General features: G+C 41.1%; 1 protein-coding gene across 3 annotated transcripts; it reads left to right on the top strand.

Moving 5' to 3' along the window:
- Positions 1-1,593: 1,593 nt before the first annotated feature.
- Positions 1,594-19,451, top strand: rac2 (Rac family small GTPase 2). 3 transcript variants are annotated; one of them, XR_013791589.1, is made up of 7 exons: positions 1,594-1,814; positions 5,501-5,572; positions 7,599-7,716; positions 8,139-8,201; positions 12,314-12,473; positions 16,382-16,613; positions 16,704-17,418. XR_013791589.1 is itself a non-coding variant. In XM_079520957.1 (6 exons), the coding sequence occupies exons 1-6, from the start codon at positions 1,780-1,782 to the stop codon at positions 18,635-18,637; spliced, it is 579 nt and encodes a 192-aa protein (XP_079377083.1). In that variant the 5' UTR covers positions 1,594-1,779; the 3' UTR covers positions 18,638-19,451. The 3 variants fall into 3 exon arrangements, 2 of the variants coding, with proteins under 2 accessions (XP_079377083.1, XP_079377082.1); XM_079520957.1 differs by lacking the exons at positions 16,382-16,613; positions 16,704-17,418 and adding an exon at positions 18,507-19,451; XM_079520956.1 differs by lacking the exon at positions 16,704-17,418 and having other exon boundaries at positions 16,382-16,634.

Below are 19,451 nucleotides of genomic sequence, written 5' to 3' on the forward strand. Positions count from 1 at the left end.
CAGTGTAGGACTTATACCTAGACCAACAAAGTCAACAGCATGTGTATATGAGTCAGAGTGGCAAGAATAGATATACAGTTAGTATGGTGCATATCACAACTCAGACATCAACACCCCATCTTCCTCAATCCTCATGGTTAATTTATCTATTTGTTACACTCTCAGAAGAATACTAAGGATTTTACTGTGCAGATTTGTTCCACCTCATTTTTTCTTTTTTCACATGTCTGTTATAATGCGTCTAGCCTTGGGTGGCACTTTCTCACCGTGCAGCTCACAAACAATCCCTTGGCGAGAACAGGACTCCTCAACCCTAACATTCCTTCTCTCGTGCCTGTACTTGCAGGGCTGTTTTTCCTGTGGAATTTCACTCTCAGCTGCAATTCTATTCAACACCCTCAAAGATGTTTTTTTTAATATATATATATAATTGTGGAACAAAGGAATGATCCTTGCTAACACAGTGTATGCTTTTTATTTATTGACTTTTATTTCTACACAATACACATTCTCTTTCGTGACAGTTGCGGCAGCTTAGGAGTGCACATAGCTGTATGGTGTCGGTGAATATATGAAAATATGTGAAAATATGAACACTTATTGCGACACTTGCCAATGACCATGAGGGATTGGAGTGCTTTTCAACTAAGTGACAATGACAAAGAACCATTTTATGTCCATGAATGCATTTATAGTCTATACACTATATCAACTGGCCTAGCCAACGCACCACATTAACCGTTGTATATATGCTAGAGGAGGCCATTTGACGCATGTACAACATGCTTTGTGCCTAGGGAATGGCAATATATCAATAATGTATGAGAGACCACACTCAGATGTCCACTACTTGGTACGTCACACGGTCACAGTGGGTTCAAGATGCTGGTTACTGTTTACGATTCCATGCAGTTACCTAGAGACACCATTCTTGTACAGTACAGTACAACATGTTGAAATGTGGTCTCTCTCTCTCTCTCTCTCTCTCTCTCTCTCTCTCTCTCTCTCTGTGTGTGTGTGTGTGTGTGTGTGTGTGTGTGTGTGTGTGTGTGTGTGTGTGTGTGTGTGTGTGTGTGTGTGTGTGGGTGTGTGTGTGTGTGTGTTTGTGTGTGTGAGTGTGTGTGTGTGAGTGAGAAAGGGGAAATGAGAATAACCCTGTTATGCCTATATATATGCAAATAAGAACAGTAACACTTTAAGACTTCTCTACATTTGGCCATTGATAATCTGATCCTCAGTGGACCTTCTTTCATTTCTAAACATATGGCCCCATCTAGTGTACTGCATGGGTAAAACACAGGCTGAGACTACCAATAACATTACAGGAATGTGCTATAATACGGCATCCTATAGCCTACAGACTGAGCTATAATTCTATAATAAAACAAAGAAAGAAATAGAAATAAAATAAACATTTTTAGAAATTAGCCTATAGCATAATGAAACATATATTATTTTAATTCACTAAAGTTTGTAGACTGAAGGAATGCTCCATGCAGTAGCTAGCTGTAGGCTATAGGCCTATATGTCGTACTGCATTAACTACTTCCTACTGTCTGTCAGGACAGCAGGAGTTGAGCGGCGCGAGAATTTGCGACTACACAGCAGGGCGGATAGACGCTCCAGAGCACGACGGACATTTGAGAGAGAGAGAGAGAGATTTGACACAGCGTCGTTAACTGAGTTTATTTTGTAATTGTCGCCTGAAAAGTTCTCTCTTTAAATTTTTACTCTTTAATACTTTAATAATAGTTTTTTTCGTTTTTAAAAGTTTGGACAATGCAAGCCATCAAATGTGTGGTGGTGGGAGATGGGTAAGTTCTGTACAATTAATCAAATCTTTAATACCTCTTTAATAAATCTTTAAGCCTTTATAACTTCAATTGATAGAGGCTATCTATCCCTTTGACTGACTGACATATCCTGTAGCCTAATAATGATTTTTTTTTAATGTAGGAAAAGTTAATTTGAAGTCAATGATGCGTTATAGGCCAGGCCTGTATAGGCCTGCTATGCATTTTATTTCAGCAGTTAATAAAGCCATGCAGCTTTGATATAAAATTAAGGGAAGACAAAAATGGAAACAGTTTGGTGAGATTGGTGACAAAATGCATAGTCTAGCCTACAAAATGGATGCCGATTTATAAGGAGTTTCTTTATTTTTTTTATTTTTAAATTAAATCGCGTTTCAATAGAGAGGAGAGTCGCTTTTGATATTGACGAATTGACCATTTATATGCTGATTAATAACCCTTTATTTATTATCTTTGCTTTAGCGAGGAACTATACTATAGGTGGTTTAGCGGTTCTCCTCTGTTTCACCCTTCCGCTTTTGAAACAGATGATAAGTTCCTCTTTTGGGCTTATTTTTCTAGCCTACTCTTCAGTTCCTCTTTGGTCTGTGAGTTAACTGGAACTCAAAGTGTATCAGTGTCACACAAATGAGTTGACTTGATCAAATTGAAGTTGTCATGGTTCATCAAGACTATATGGTTTGAAGATCTCTTACGTTTCTACCTATTTTAATATTTATATTTGTGTAGGCTATATTATTTTAATAATTTGACTGATAGCCTACTTGAGTTGTCTAAGTTGTGTAAGTGGTTTTATTTCATCACACCCCCTGGCTCTGGCTTCCGCATAACAGTGCCTTCAAATAATAACATGCTTTTCAAACTAAATAGAGTGCTCTAGTGTTTTTTTTTATATCAAGGTCCATTATTTATTCGGCATTTGATCCACAGACCACCATTTGATGAGATGTAGCCTTGCAGACCCAAAACTATAAAGAATATGTCCATGCTGTATTTATGTTGGTACCATAGACCAGGAGAGATAATAGGCAAACATTGATACAAAATATTTTGACATTTGGTTTCATTTTATACACTCTCAAGAGTTAAAGATCTATAAGGGTCCATTTGGTTACCAACTCTTCATCTTATAGCTGGGGACCACCTGGAACCCCCTCAAGGACAACTGGCGGTCCCCTGCCCACTGTTTGAAAACCACTGCTCTGTAGTAAGATGTTCCAACACAGTACAGAGGAGGCGAGGCAGCTGTCATATCCGTTGACACTTGAGTTGACTATAGTATATAGATATAGCTTTCCCTCACCACTTTTGCGTATGTCTGCACAGAACCACCTTCTCTCCCCAGTCTCTCTTGTGTTGTGTGGCACATTTTGTAGTTTCAGAGAAGTTTTACTGTCAGAAATATAGGCCTGCAATATACGGCATGCTGGATTGGTGGAGGAGGTACAGTACGTGGTTTGACATTCTGTGTGCAACTCAAGCACACACACAGTCTGCTGTACTGCAGCCTGTACTGTACTGCTGTCTGTGTGGGCAGGCTGGGAGACAGTCACAGATGTCGAGAAGAGAGAGAGAGAGAGAGAGATTGACCATGCATGTCCACACAGCAGCCACAATGAATATGTATGGTACTGTAAATGTGGTATGAATTCGTATAAGCATTATTAATGTTGTACTGCCACGCCATGTCTGCTTCTGCCAGGCACGTCTTCTTTTGCATTTATCAAACAGAGCTAAATAGAAATCACTACTCTGTCTGCAGTGATGGTTTATCAACATTATAACTCATGAACACATATTATCATGCAGAACTGTGTGTGTGTGTGTGTGTGTGTGTGTGTGTGTGTGTGTGCGCGTGCGTGCGCGCGCGCGCGCGTGTGTGTGTGTGTGTGTGTGTGTGTGTGTGTGTGTGTGTGTGTGTGTGTGTGTGTGTGTGTGTGTGTGTGTGTGTGTGTGTGTGTGTGTGTGGGGTGTGTGTGTGTTTGTGTGCGCGTGTGTGTGGTAATTCCTGATTTATGGCAAAGGCAGAACGATAATGACAGTGGCGCCTAGTTGTGCCACAGTTTCAGGGTGACTGTTGTGATACTGTTTGTCACTTTATTCCTTAACATTTTGATGGGTGCACTGCTAGCACGCCCACTCCCTACTGAATGTATAGGGGCTTTCCTTTTGACCTGTAATCTGTCTCTAGTACTGTCATCGCCAGAATTCTACATCAAAGTTGAGTTCACTGGGATTTCAGGGCACGTACCCAGATGTACACATCTATGAGAGAGATCATGACATAGACACACACATCAAGAGAGATCATGCCATAGACGCACACATCAAGAGAGATCATGACATAGACGCACACACCAAGACAAAGACAAACGGACAGAACCAGGACAGAGAAGCAGGTCGAGACTAAGAAGCAGCATACGCTGCACAATCCGCTGAGTGTTCATTTAATGAGAGGAAAAATGAATAAACACAGGGGATTTTACAGTGTAGGACTTATACCTAGACCAACAAAGTCAACAGCATGTGTATATGAGTCAGAGTGGCAAGAATAGATATACAGTTAGTATGGTGCATATCACAACTCAGACATCAACACCCCATCTTCCTCAATCCTCATGGTTAATTTATCTATTTGTTACACTCTCAGAAGAATACTAAGGATTTTACTGTGCAGATTTGTTCCACCTCATTTTTTCTTTTTTCACATGTCTGTTATAATGCGTCTAGCCTTGGGTGGCACTTTCTCACCGTGCAGCTCACAAACAATCCCTTGGCGAGAACAGGACTCCTCAACCCTAACATTCCTTCTCTCGTGCCTGTACTTGCAGGGCTGTTTTTCCTGTGGAATTTCACTCTCAGCTGCAATTCTATTCAACACCCTCAAAGATGTTTTTTTTAATATATATATATAATTGTGGAACAAAGGAATGATCCTTGCTAACACAGTGTATGCTTTTTATTTATTGACTTTTATTTCTACACAATACACATTCTCTTTCGTGACAGTTGCGGCAGCTTAGGAGTGCACATAGCTGTATGGTGTCGGTGAATATATGAAAATATGTGAAAATATGAACACTTATTGCGACACTTGCCAATGACCATGAGGGATTGGAGTGCTTTTCAACTAAGTGACAATGACAAAGAACCATTTTATGTCCATGAATGCATTTATAGTCTATACACTATATCAACTGGCCTAGCCAACGCACCACATTAACCGTTGTATATATGCTAGAGGAGGCCATTTGACGCATGTACAACATGCTTTGTGCCTAGGGAATGGCAATATATCAATAATGTATGAGAGACCAGATCTGGGATTTCGAATATCATTATATGGCATATACTGTATCTTGTCATGTCCTGGTCACTTAAGCCTTATTTTATACTTGTTCAAAGTTTATAAATGTAAATAAAATATGCAAAATAGCCGATCTATAAGCATAAGGTTGTAGATCCGCTAATTTATCTCAAATTGATATTATCGTCACAATGCGATCGGCACAAGCTGGCGATGTTATCGTCACAATATCGGTATTTGGTGTTGTATTGTGATGTTAGTTTGTCCATATGTGCATCTCCATATACGTTTCCTGTGTGAATTGAAACTCCCTGTGCTCTTTGCAATGTGTGTGTGTTGGCACACACGCAGCTGATTGCTCAATCTGTGTCGTTAACAGTGCTGTGGGGAAGACATGTCTGCTGATCAGCTACACAACCAACGCCTTCCCTGGAGAGTACATCCCTACAGTGTAAGTGTTGTACCACAGTACCACTACTTCATGCACGCACGCACACACACACACACACACACACACACACACGCGCACACGCACAGTCGCGCACGCGCACAGTCGCACACACACGCACACACACGCACGCACCCACGCACGCACACACACACACACACACACACACACACACACACACACACACACACACACACACACACACACACACACACACACACACACACACACACACACACACACACACACACACACACACACAGAGAAAAGTGGATGGTCAATTTGTGTTATAATTTCTTTGAGGTGCAGGCGGTTATACATGTTAGGTTCACTGTCTTCAAAAATCTAATGAAAATCAGTTTCAAAGCCAATACATGTACCAAAATCATAATACATTTGATACTGGTTCTGATTCACAATCTATACCAAACTCGAGAAATCCCGTGTTTAGGTATTCATGTTGCATTGTTTCTGACAGCTGCATGGTGGCTGTTGCTAGGATACAGGTATATAATGAATGCACATAATCTGATATATAGAATCTGCAATAGTCCGACACCCTACCCCCAAACTCTAACCCCGCACGCGGAAGCCACGGGTGAGTATGTGAGTCTTAACCGGCCTCGTATGTCGAGCCATGGCTGAGTCTTATCCGTCCATGTATGTGTCTTAACCGTCCGCGTATGTCGGAGCCATGGCTGAGTTTTAACCGGCCACGTACAGTATGTGTCTTAACTGGTCACGTATGTCGGAGCCATGGCTGAGTTTTAACCGGCCACGTACAGTATTGTCTTAACTGGCCACGTATGTCGGAGCCATGGATGAGTTTTAACCGGCCACGTACAGTATTGTCTTAACCGGTCACGTATGTCGGAGCCATGGGTGAGTTTTAACCGGCCAGGTACAGTATGTGTCTTAACTGGCCACGTATGTGTCTTAACCGGCCACGTATGTGTCTTAACCGGCCACGTATGTGTCTTAACCGGCCACATATGTCGGAGCCACGGGTGAGTCTAAATCGGACACGTATGCCGGACTATTGGTGTGCCCCGGCCCCTCCATTCCGAACACACACCCTTCCATGCAATCCCATCACACACGTCACTGAACTTCCTTGGGGCCTCACCAATACAACACAGACAGACAGACAGACAGAAAGACTCTGGCAATGTTAGGAGTGCATGTCCATTGGGAACAGGTTAACCTTGCATTCTCAGAAAGCCTGCAGGGGAACGTTGAAGTGAAAGGTGGATAGATGGGTCTGGAGCCGCTGACAGCTTGTGCAGGAAGCGTTCTATAGCGGGGCAGGGGCTGGTCCAGGTGCACACAAGACAACATCAATAATGTCCAAATAAGACCTGTGCCGTCGCTACGTATACGCGCAATACGCACTGCGAGTAGGGCAACACGCCGAGGGGGGCAACAAAATGTGCCAAAAACTGCCAAGCCGACCCTCATAATAACAAATTTCTCCGCGGCTCCGCCACGTAATAACGAGCGGCCGTGTGTGCGTCCTCGCAAAGGGCGAAAATAGCCGATCTGAATGAGGAAATGCAGCGCTCTCGTCGGGAGGGGGGGCAGCACAAATATCTTACGAGTAGGGCAACCAAATGGTCAGCTACGTCCCTGAATAAGACTACTACTCAGTGAAACAAACAACATGGTGACCGCAGCAAGTATGGCAACAGAATCTGTTATGTGTCGTGTTTTTGCCCTAAATTTATGAACAGTCCCATTTTGACTAATTTACCTGGCCTGCTCCATGTCTATTTAGCCTGCATCCTGACCTATTGAGGCTCACTTTGATTGTGCCCGCCATGATTTGAATGTGAAAACTTTGCACTGTATACAGTGCAGTAAAAGTGAGAAAAACCTTCTGGCGAGGGAGGCTGTGGCCACGCACGCACGCACACATGCACACGCACACACACACACACAATGTAAAACACACAAAATGTAATTATTTTGTGTGCTTGCTGTGACTTTGTGACTCATACTGTATTTGTCTTTTGGTTTACTTTCCTGGCAGGTTTGATAACTACTCAGCCAATGTAATGGTGGACAGTAAGCCGGTCAACCTGGGACTGTGGGATACAGCAGGACAAGAGGACTATGACAGGCTCAGACCACTGTCCTATCCTCAGACGGTAAGACCTGTTGCTTCATATGCACTCACACACATACTGTAGTGTACACACATATACCCATGCTACACATACCTATAAAAATCACACCCGTGTGAAGTGAGGGGCGCTAATATATTAAAGTCTAACTCATGTTGATTAGGTGATGTAATGGTGATGTAAAACAAACGGTGCCAACACAAACATTAAACGCCATTAACAATAAAGAGACAATATGACGTAATGAGGCACATTATGATGTAAATTTTCCTTCATCGTCAATGGCGTTTACAAAACAAACATTGAACTAAAGACAAACATTAAACCTGTATATAGGAGGGGCTGGCGCCCCTCAAAAATAAATCAATGGAGAGAATTCGTGATCTCATTTTTCATTCACTCTCATGGAATGATCGCCGTCGTTCTCCGTTTTGTTTCATGCACAGGATGTGTTCCTCATCTGCTTCTCTCTGGTGAGCCCTGCCTCCTTTGAGAACGTCAGAGCCAAGGTGAGTCAACGCTGTGTTTGTTCAAACCTTGACAATCCTAGGATTACAGCATTCAAATATTGTCCCTGACATACGGTACAAAACTGAAACCTACGTGCACACTCAGTTGTATGTGCCACCGCACGCACGCACGCACGCACGCACGCACGCACGCACGCACGCAGACACACAGACACACAGACACACACACAGACACACACACAGAACAGTACATTTTAGGTTCACTGTCAAATCAAATGAAAATCAATGCGTTTCAAAGTCAATAGACTTACCAAAGTCATAATAAATTTGATAGTGGTTAATGTTACATTGTTCCTGACAGCTGCATGGTGGCCGTTGCTAGGATACAGGTATATAATGAATGCACAGAATCTGCGTGCGTGTGTGTGTGTATTCCACTGTTCCTCGCATTTCTTGAGAACCATCTGACCGATCGACTTCAAAATCGGCATTGGAAAGTCGGTAGGATCAGCGGTTGTCCGACCGACATAAACTTTACAGTGCACACGCACGCACGCGCGCACGCACGCGCGCACACACACACACACGCGTGCACGCACACACGCACACAAGCACAGTGCCAGAGAGAATCTCCCAAGATCCACATAATTTCCTATTTTGTTTCACTCGAAACACATTTGTTTCATAAAATCTCAAATCATGACCTATTAGACTGTTTCATATAGCAATAGTAAGATATAGCCTACTGCAGATTTAATTTTTTTTATTATCCCTTTTTCCTAAACGAATATGCACAACTTACACACAGGTTGAGGGATAAAAACTCAATAAGATGAATGAGCATGCTGCTCATTTTGTCTGCCCATGAATCAAAGCTAATTTAATTCTACTAACTGTGTCCTGATTATATACAGTTGGGTGCCATCGATATTGTCCTTTTCTTTTTGCTGAGGTTTGATCTGCGCAAAAGGACAGTTAACCCATTTTGGGCGGGAACCCCTTTTGGTGTTTTAAACATTATGTTATAATTTAGCTATTGAAAAATAGCAGATCTACAAGCTCATAGCGCGCCACCGAGTGGCGCGCTACGAGCTTGTAGGTCTGCTATTTTTGAAAAATCGTGAAAATATTTATTTCAGAAAACTGGAGGATTTAGAAGGATTAAAAAAAAAATTGAGGTCAGGCCTAAATGGGTCAAATGATAAGGGACAATATCGGTGGCACCCAACTGTACCTGCCTGTATACACAGCAACAGATCACAAGAAAAAAGCATTATACCACGTCACGGAATGAAAAAGCTTTTGATTAGTGAGGGCGACTGTGGCTCAGGAGGTAGAGCAGGTCATCCAATGATCCATGGGTCGGCGGTTCGAATCCCGGCTCCTCCTGTCTACATGCCGACGTGTCCTTGGGCAAGACACTGAACCCCAAATTGCTCCCGATGTGCTGGTTGAGGTACCTTGCATGGCTTCCGCCGCAATCGGTGTATGAATGTGTGTGTGAATGGGTGAATGTAATGCACTGTAATGTAAAGCGCCTTGGATAATGGCGCTATATAAATGCACCATTTACCATTTACCATTTGATTAACCTGAAAACGTAGCCGTGTTTTCTGAATACATCAGAAAAGAAAGCTTGAAAATTGCAGTTCTATTCGAAGATCCTGCAGCAGAAGGTGTGGGGGCAATTGCGGAAGTAACCATCATGATTAATATCTCAGACAGTACTGATGGCCTGCTCTTATATCTGAATTGTTGGAGATTTGTCACAGTTTCACAAAACACATCACACATTACTTCATCTCCTTCAAAAATGTCCTCATGTCTTTCAAAGCTGGCTGATTCATGATGCATGAAAAGAAAAGACAATTTGAAGTTTCTTGACACGATCTCAGGGTAGATAAAGTGGAAAAGTGGAAATTCTATGATGACTATGTCTGTAGATAACATTTCAGTACCCTATCTGTAGATAACATTTCAGTACCCTATCCATGTCTGTAGATAACATTTCAGTACCCTATCCATGTCACATATAATTAGCTGTCAAATGAATCTGTATAGTGTCACAGGGCAGCCTGTGCTTATTGTCTCTGTATATTTCCCTGGTGTATTCCCATATTCATGGTTTGATTCATGAAGAACAGTGGGAGACACTTTTTCTTTAACCACTAAAGCCATATATTTACAAATAGCAAAGATATCTGATCTACAAGCTCACGTGTCGCTATTTTTTATAATTGTGTTCCCAAAATAGGGAAGCCAGGGTTAATGTGATTATTGATTAACATGGTTTTGTAAATGAAATTGTATTATTATTGCACATACTGTACATTTCAAAGACAGTGAGTCTACATTTCCCAAATTCTGACCAGAATCGAGGATAAGACACATCCCCACCGATGATAATATTGAATGATCAGATAAGGTAAAAGTAAAGGCATGGGAACCCCCCCCCCCCCCCCCCCCCAATAAGCCTATCTCACAGAATTTCCCCGCCCCCTTAATACGCCCCCTTTCGGGGTTAGTGGTGATAGCGTGACGTCACTCCATAGACGCTACATGTTAACAGAGGTAATTTAATAAGTCTACAACTTTTGTTTTCTCAAGGTAAGGTTGGTTCTATCTGTTCGAGCTGATTTACCATCTTGTTTGCTTCATAATAATATTGGTCTGTCACATTTTTACATTGGAAAATGTACTTAGATTCTCCAGAGAAAAAAACGTGTAAATGCTAATGTTAAATGACACCACTATTTACCGGAAGTGGGCGTGGAAAGCGGGCTGTGAGATAGGCCTATCAAACCCTGGCCATGTTGTTCATCAACAGATCACAACTTAGTTGGGTTTCTGTGTGGCGATATGGCTCAAGCACTTAATGTGTCAACCACATGGGTTTGTTTTTCCACATGATGCTGCATTGAATGTCGTCCTTTTTTGTTCAATCACAACAAAAGCACAAGGTGTTTGATCCATCTTAAAGGATGGATAGATGGATGTCTGGAGGATGATTGATGTGACATTAGCTCTCATTATTCACCATTATAAAACTCTTGATGATCCAGCCAGAGCTCTCACGTTCCTCCATTTCCCACTGTGATCAACCAAGCAGAAAATGAAGATTAAATAGATAATGTGTCTGTTACGCTCCTGTATGTATTGTACAGTAAAATACAGTAAAAAGTAGGGATGCACCGATATGGAAATTCTTGGCCGAGAACAATTTAGCCGATAGCCAATACTGAAACAAATTCCTATTCAATACAAGAAATACAGAATCTAGAGCCTGCTAGACTATAGATAACCAACAATCCAACATAGCCAATGCAAAATGTATGGTTATCAACAACAGATAAACATCTGCTACTGTCATCGGTTAATGTCACTTTTATTTGCCGATATCGTCTGATACTGATTATGTGGCCGATACATCGGTGCATCACTAGTAAAAAGTAAAGAAGAAAAAAGCTAAATCACAATATATTTTCGATATATTTTGGTATCTCAAACTACTTTCCCCCCAAAAATATATTTTGTCCATTTTGAACAATATGACATGTCTTTATATTTTCTGCATGGGTTATCTCTGTGGATTGGATTACGGTATGTTACAGTACTATGTCATGTCTTTAAACCTTTCATTTGTATCAGTTTAAGTCACTAACATTTTAGATTTGAGTCGTTCGTATTTAATATGATCGATTCAAATCTAAAATAATTTCCAATGATGGAAAACATGGCCATGTGTTGGTTTGGAACACCAAGGAAATGACTTACTTAAAACACAACAAAATATCCAAATGGCAATAAAATGAAAGCATGAAAACGTTACACAAATCTACAAATGTTTTTCATTGTCAAGTTATGGCAACAGTAGTGAAGCTGCAATTCATAAAAAAACCAACAACAGCTAATTCACTTTAATTTAATTTTAGAGTAGATGAGTGTCCTGTTCTGAATATTGAATTTCCATTTCCTGACTTGATTCAGGGCACACAATTAATTGATTGCCACCCCTGACCTGTGCGTGCGTGCGTGCGTGCGTGCGTGCGTTTGCGTGCGTGCATGTATACTGTACATGCATGCATGTGTGCATAACTGCATATACCTGTTCTTTGTATTTACCATTATTATTATTATTTACCCCCCTCTAGTGGTACCCGGAGGTACGGCACCACTGCCCCTCCACCCCCATCATCCTAGTGGGCACCAAGCTGGATCTGAGGGATGAGAAGGAGACAATAGAGAAGCTGAAGGAGAAGAAGTTGGCTCCCATCACCTACCCTCAGGGCCTGGCATTGGCCAAAGAAATAGGTAAGAGTAGCTTTCCTCTGCATTCAACATTTACGCACGCACGCACGCACGAACGCACGCACGCACGCACGCACGCACGCACGCACTGCTAATTCCTGCTTTTTTGGGAACGTTTTTTTGAAAATGTTTTTGAAATAATAATAATTATAAAACTAATTTAGGAAACAAAAAATTTGGGCACCCATAACAATGTGTCCGCGACCCACAAATGGGTCCCAGTGTTTTGGGAACAAGTGGGCTACTGTACCTGTATGTCAACGGAAGAAATTTAATTTCTGTCACTCTGTCTTTGTTATTGCCATTGCCACACACATCACATGTCATGACATGTCCCTCATGTGGAAAACTCAATTTGCAGTGGCTATCGGGGGAGCCCTATTGTTAACATTCATGTGCCCGCCTACATGGTACTATCAATAATACATTTTACCATCTTCACCATTGCAAAGTTTTTTTTTAAATAGCTCTCCGCCAGCAAACATTAATTCTCGAAACACACAAGACCTAGGTTATATCCCATGACAAACATGAAAATGCCCACAGCCTCGACCAGAAGACGTCAATACAATTGTCATCTTGCGCTGTGATTAGTTGGAAAGCGTGTCATGCTGCGCCATGATTGGCTGGAGGATTTGTCGTTGGCCAATAGCGGTAGTCAGTAAGTGGAAATGTCCATATTGCCTGCATTGCATGGTCCAGATAAGAACATCCTAGTGATTATCGGTTGTCGGTTGATAACATTCGAAGCGGGTGGATTGGCTGAATTCCGGGCCAGAGCCTGCTTTTTCATTGTACATACCTGAGGGGTTTGTCCTTTGACGATTCATAGCCGATATTGTAGCCTACCCGATGTGCAGGCCTAGGTTAGTAGAGGGCTCCGTAGTGGCCCGAACCTCTCTAGTTCATATTAAAAATGAAAATGATCAAATATGCTGCTAATAATTCTCATTTTAGCTTTTTAGGAGATTGTAATTTGTGACACGTAAATGTGTGCTTAAAGTGGTTAATTCATAATGCACCGTGGAGTCAAAAGTACAATATTTGCCTGTATTAGTGGAGTGAAAGTTATAAATATACCAAATAGTCGTAAGTCCTAAATATCGAAATTACTTCATAATCAAACCAAAATAGCCGATCTGCAAGCTCACAGATCTTGCAGAGCTTGCAGATCTGCTATTTACGTCGTCAGCCATAGTCAATCTCAGACCTGAGCTCAAGGAATGTAACGGAACTGGTCCCCTATCGAAAACACACAAAGAAGACGCTGTCGATGTTGTTATAAAAATCAAGTCATTATAACATGATATTGTGGTTAATAATTGTTTCCTTGTGGTGTACATGACACAAACATTACGAACAATATCACGACTCGCGTCGCTAAGTAATGAAGCACGGACATTTCCACGTTCGGCTGCAAACAGTGGGTAAGTGAAGAGCTTGATACTGTACTGTACACAGTACACAGTACACAGTACAATGTGTACTGTACTGTACTGTACTGTACTGTACTGTACTGTACTGTACTGTACTGTACTGTACTGTACTGTACTGTACTGTACTGTACTCCAATTTGTAATTGACCTGTTTATCAGATTACCCTGAACAGCACACCGAGAAACCCCACAGCGACCAATGCAGAAATTAAATGAATGCTACTCTTCTCATAATTGCCAGTGCTGCAGTGAGAAAAGGGTTGGCCCTGTAGATGGCTTCAACACTTGGAGGAGACAGTATTGTCAGTGTTATACTGGAAGAAGAAATAGAATACCTTGTGCTGTTTTCATTTCTGTCTAATATACTATTCAATCGAGTTGTCAGTCAGTCTGTCTCAGGCACGTGCAGAGGGGGGGGGGGCTAGGGGGACTTGAGCACCTGCCCTTTTGCAAAAAGTGCCCTTCCTCAAAAAAATAAGTTTTATTTTTATTTTTATTTTTTTAGGGCAACAAAAAGTTGTTTTTTTGTGTGGGGGGCAAATAAGGGGTTATGTGTGGGGGCAAATAAGGGCTTATGTGGGGGGCCAATAAGGGCTTGTCTGGGGGACCAATAAGGGCTTGTGTGGGGGACCAATAAGGGCTTGTGTGGGGGACCAATAAGGGCTTGTGTGGGGGGCAATAAGTGCCATTGGCCCTTCAAGACGAACATTTGACAAGTAATGATAAATTCCACTATCATAATGAATTATATTTTAATCTGCCATCAGTCAGTTTTAGTTTCAGACTAATGCGAACATATTGCTTATTTTACTGTCCAATGACATGAAATGGCACAAGGGAAGGACTCCACAAAAAGACCACCCCCAAAAATCGGCGCGCGCGCACACACATGTGCCCTTTTCTGGAGTTTGAGCCCCTGCCCCCCCAGTGCTCTCTGCACGGCCCTGGTCACTCTGTCTGTCTGGCGGTCTTTTATGCACAATACACCCGAGATCGAATTGGGCTGAAACATTCCATTGTGGTGGTGTGTTACGATCCGGGGAAGGTCATTGGCCATTGGCCAGGGTCTCAAACATTGAACGTTTTTTATCATGGTCCTGTTTTTGGCTTTTCTGCCTTTATTGATAGTTTCAAGTGAAGATAGACAGTTAATAAAAGGGAGAGAGAGAAGGGGAGAGACATGCAGCAAAAGGTCGTCATGAACGGGACTCGAACATGTGACGCATGTGGCATGTGCCTGGACCACTAGGCCAGCGGGCACCCATTAAAAGGTTTTAACTGAATGGTCCACTCTAGTGAGCCATGGCATGTTTGTTTTTTTCAGTGTTCAGTTTCACAGTGTTCAGAGGCTTTTTCAGGTGCAATGGAAGAATACCAAATTGCCTGCGAGTGTCACTGTAGAGGGATTTTGCCTGTCAATCATCTCCTATGCATCACAGCACTTTTCTGAGCCTATAGACCACAGAAAATCCACTGAATGTTCAAAGTTCAGTTTTTTGGGGGGGAGATGCCTGACTACACAGTACTAGTACATGGCTTTCTGGCTTTCTAAACTACACAGTACTAGTACATGGCTTACTGGCTTTCTAAACTACACAGTACTAGTACATGGCTTACTGGCTTTCTAAATAGCCTATTGTACCTGCATAATAACCTGTGCAAGTACCCTGCTGTATTATATACATGGCCATGAAAAGATAATTTTGCTGCAGGCTCTTGTTTTCATGTTTCCACTCGTGTGCGTGCGTGCGTGCGTGCGTGCGTGCGTGCGTGCGTGCGTGCGGGCGCCATGTGTGTGTGTATGCGTGTGTATGCTTATGTAACTACCACTCAGCCAAAAGCGAGATATGATCAAGGGAGACATTATTAGGCTTCTGGTCTTCTGGCAGGGTCACTGTGCTACACTTAAATGCAACATTGACATTATGATGTTACACATTATGACGACTGGACTGTATATCTGTTTAGCAGTGGTGGAAACTGGAAAGTAACAAACTAAGTGCATTTACTTAAGTATTGTAATTTTGAAGTATTTGTACTATCTTTGAGTGTTTCCAATACTTTTACTTCTACTCCACTACATCTCGGATCCAAATATTGTACTTTTACTCCACTACATTTATTAGAAACATTTAGTTCTTAATTACTTTGTACATTAACCACTTCAGCCCTTTGTGTGTACATTTCGGACCATTTGAAAATTGCCGATGCAACGCATTGTGAGCCTGTAGACCTGCTATTTTCAAAAGATTTCTATTCAGTTGAAAACTTGAAATGGGACATTCTGCACAACTAGTACTTTTACTTTTGGTACTTTAAGTACATTTTAATGTCAATACTTTTGTACTTTTACTCATGTAAACGTTGAATTCCGGACATTTACTTGTAACAGATCGATATTTCTATATTACAGTATTGATACCTTTGCTTAAATAAAACGTTTGAGCACTTTTCCCCCACTACTGCTCTTTTTAGGCTCAGTGAAGTACCTGGAGTGCTCCGCCTTAACCCAGAGAGGACTGAAGACGGTGTTTGATGAGGCAATTAGAGCCGTGCTGTGTCCACCGCCACCCCCCCATAAGAAACGGCCCTGCCTACTTCTTTGAGATGTCCACCATGGCTATAGCTACTGTACTGTCTGTCACACAGGGAAAGGGGCTCAGGAATAACACAGAAAACTTGCCTTATGTTCAGTTGCGCTTTGCAGTACTTTAAAGCTAACCTGACTCCGCCAGATGGGGCAGCAGAGAGTACACTGGGTTCCCACTCTCTGCTGCCCCATCTGGCGGAGTCAGGTTACTTTAAAGCAGCTATAACATGCATTTTAAAACTGTTTTTAACATGTAATATCATATTGTAAATCACCACTCTGATATAACCAGTCTGTGGCATTTCTTTTTAGCTTCTGAAGCATTTTTAGCTGCAGTACCACAATGTCCTGAGGTGGTGGGGGCGCTGATATGCAACTTATTTAATATTTGAGTCATTATAATACTGATGCTAGGTAAACCCAGGCTTGTTTCCATTTCATGCCAGCATGGAAAATCAACAATGGCGGACATTGTAAACAAAGTGGAACTGCAAATTTGGAACTGAAGACTGAAGAGGGGGAGGCATTATACAATAGGGTGATACTGATGACATCACGCATATGACCAAATCAGTTGAGCTGTTCCTGAGAGCAATTTCCATAAAAGCCCTTATATGATGAAAAATTCTGATTGTTCAAAATTGCGTATTTGTGGGGATACAAAATACATGAATTTTATGTTATAGGTCCTTTAAAATCAGTGTTAATTTAACTGAGAAATGTAACCAAATGGACCATTATGACAACTTTATTATCTTCAAGTTTATTTTTTATGTGTAAAAGAAAATCAAGAAAACTCAAATGATACAACAATAAGGTATGGTTAAATACTTCTGCAAATAAGAGATATCAACAGTATGCAAATAAGAGACATCAACAGTATGTATGTATGTATGTAGTGCAATAAAGGTTAAATAGTTAATCCTGAGTGTGTCTAACTGAACTAATGTATTGTAATTACACCATTACTCAAACCTTTGTATTACTATTAGTTAGTGTATGAGTTAAAAACGATTCTATTATATAATAAGATTACATGCCCACTTACTGCCTACTTGGAGAGAAAGCAATGTATGGTACAGTATATTGTAATTTGCTGTATTTTTTAATTGCAGAATACAAATTAGAATATAAATCTATTGTTTCAAGTCTGCAGTTGTGGTGAGGTGACTGATATTATTTTTCACAGATTTCGTGCAAATATTACACAATAAACTCACACTCTTACATGCCTTTTAAGTGTGATGTGTTGATTTCAGTGGAAAGAAATAGTAGCTTTAACAATGGCAGAAAATGAAAGCCTTCATGCTATGTGGCCTGACAATCATTCTATCAATTAATTCTGCACATAATACCTGGAGGAGTTGTTTTTATCCATGCACTGGCTTTTGTCTTTAAAGGAGTAGTTCACCCAAAAATGACTATTTTCTATCAATTACAGACCCCATGAAGCCTTGAATTCATGGAGATTATTTTTTTTAATCATTTAAAATAAGAGTCCTACCGAAGACGTCAGAAGGTCGTCAAATTATTGTCTTAGGATGTGACAAAAACAAAAGAATTCAAGGCTTCAAGGCTTCATGGGGTATGTAGAAAATAGAAAATAAGTCATTTTTTGGGTGAACTACTTTAATTCTCAGTGGTAACTGCTTTTATTGTGTTCAAACAATCGCAAAAGCGCCTCTCATGCCCTTGAACTGCCGCGCAGCAAGCATTTTGACGAGGCTTCCGCACCAGCTCTCCGGTTATGTGCTCCCCTGATTATAAAGCCCTGTGGCGGCATAGAAAAAAGTGTTACCACAAAAATAGGTACCACAGGACTACCAGAGGGGTACTACCCCAGGCACTATCACGGTACCACATCATGCGTGCGTGCTTGCGTGTGTGCGTAATGCGTATGCATGCATCCCATTATTGGGATTCTGGTCTTCAGGCTACTGTGCTACACTTTTGTAACATTGACATGTTACGTTACACATTATGACGAATGTATATATATCTTCTGTTTAGATTCAGTGAAGTACCTGGAGTGTTCCGCCTTAACCCAGAGAGGACTGAAGACGGTGTTTGACGAGGCAATTAGAGCTGTGCTGTGTCCACAACCCACCAAGGTCAAGAAACATCGCTGCCTGCTTCTTTGAGATGTCCATTGTCCACCATGGCTACTGTCACACAGGGAAATGGGCTCAGGGATCACACAGAAGACTTGCCTTACATATTATCAGTTGTGCTTTGCAGTACTGTAAAATTACATTTGTGTTAATTTAACACTGAGTGTACAATTTTAAAGAAACAGACCATAATGAACTTCAACTTCAACGTTTATTGTCATGTGTAAAAGAGTAGGTGCAATTATCTTCTGTGCAAGCTATCACGAATTGCGGTTTTAAAAGACAATCAAGAAAACTCAAATAACAACAATAAGGTATGGTTTAATTAAATAACAGAAATAAGGCAGAGTACCTCACTTGTGCAAGTAAGAGACATCAACAGCAGGTATTATGTGTATAGGAATGGAGTACATTCTATTCTGTAGGATATATTCACAGTAATTACGGGTCAAATTTGGTTACAATTTATACGTAATAAATTAACACAGGATTTACATGTGTATGTTAAATTGTTTTCAAACAAGCCCTTACAGAGTTCACCAGCGTATATATTAAATAATGTATTGTAATTACACCATTTCTCAAACGTTTGTATTAGTTAGTGTATGAGTGTATGCGTTACAAAGCTTTTATTTTATAATGTTAGATTACATGCCCAGTAACTGCTTATTTGGAGAGAAAACAACTTATGCTATATTGTAATTTGCTGTATTTTCTTTTATTGTAGAATACAAATTAGCATATAAATCTATTGTTTCAGGACTGCAGCTGAGATATGTATAAACTGGTTTGTATTTCACAGATTTCACGCAAATATTACACAATAAACTCACACTCTTAAGTG

The sequence above is a fragment of the Electrona antarctica genome (genome assembly GCF_951216825.1).
Source record: "Electrona antarctica genome assembly, chromosome: 14".
In the NCBI taxonomy this organism is placed as follows: Eukaryota; Metazoa; Chordata; class Actinopteri; order Myctophiformes; family Myctophidae; genus Electrona; species Electrona antarctica.

Coding starts and splice junctions, on each gene's coding strand:
- rac2 (XM_079520957.1), top strand. CDS start 1,780: ATGCAAGCCATCAAATGTGTGGTGGTGGGAGATGG. Junction 5,573..7,598: donor GGAGAGTACATCCCTACAGT/GTAAGTGTTGTA, acceptor CTTTCCTGGCAG/GTTTGATAACTACTCAGCCA. Junction 7,717..8,138: donor CACTGTCCTATCCTCAGACG/GTAAGACCTGTT, acceptor TTTCATGCACAG/GATGTGTTCCTCATCTGCTT.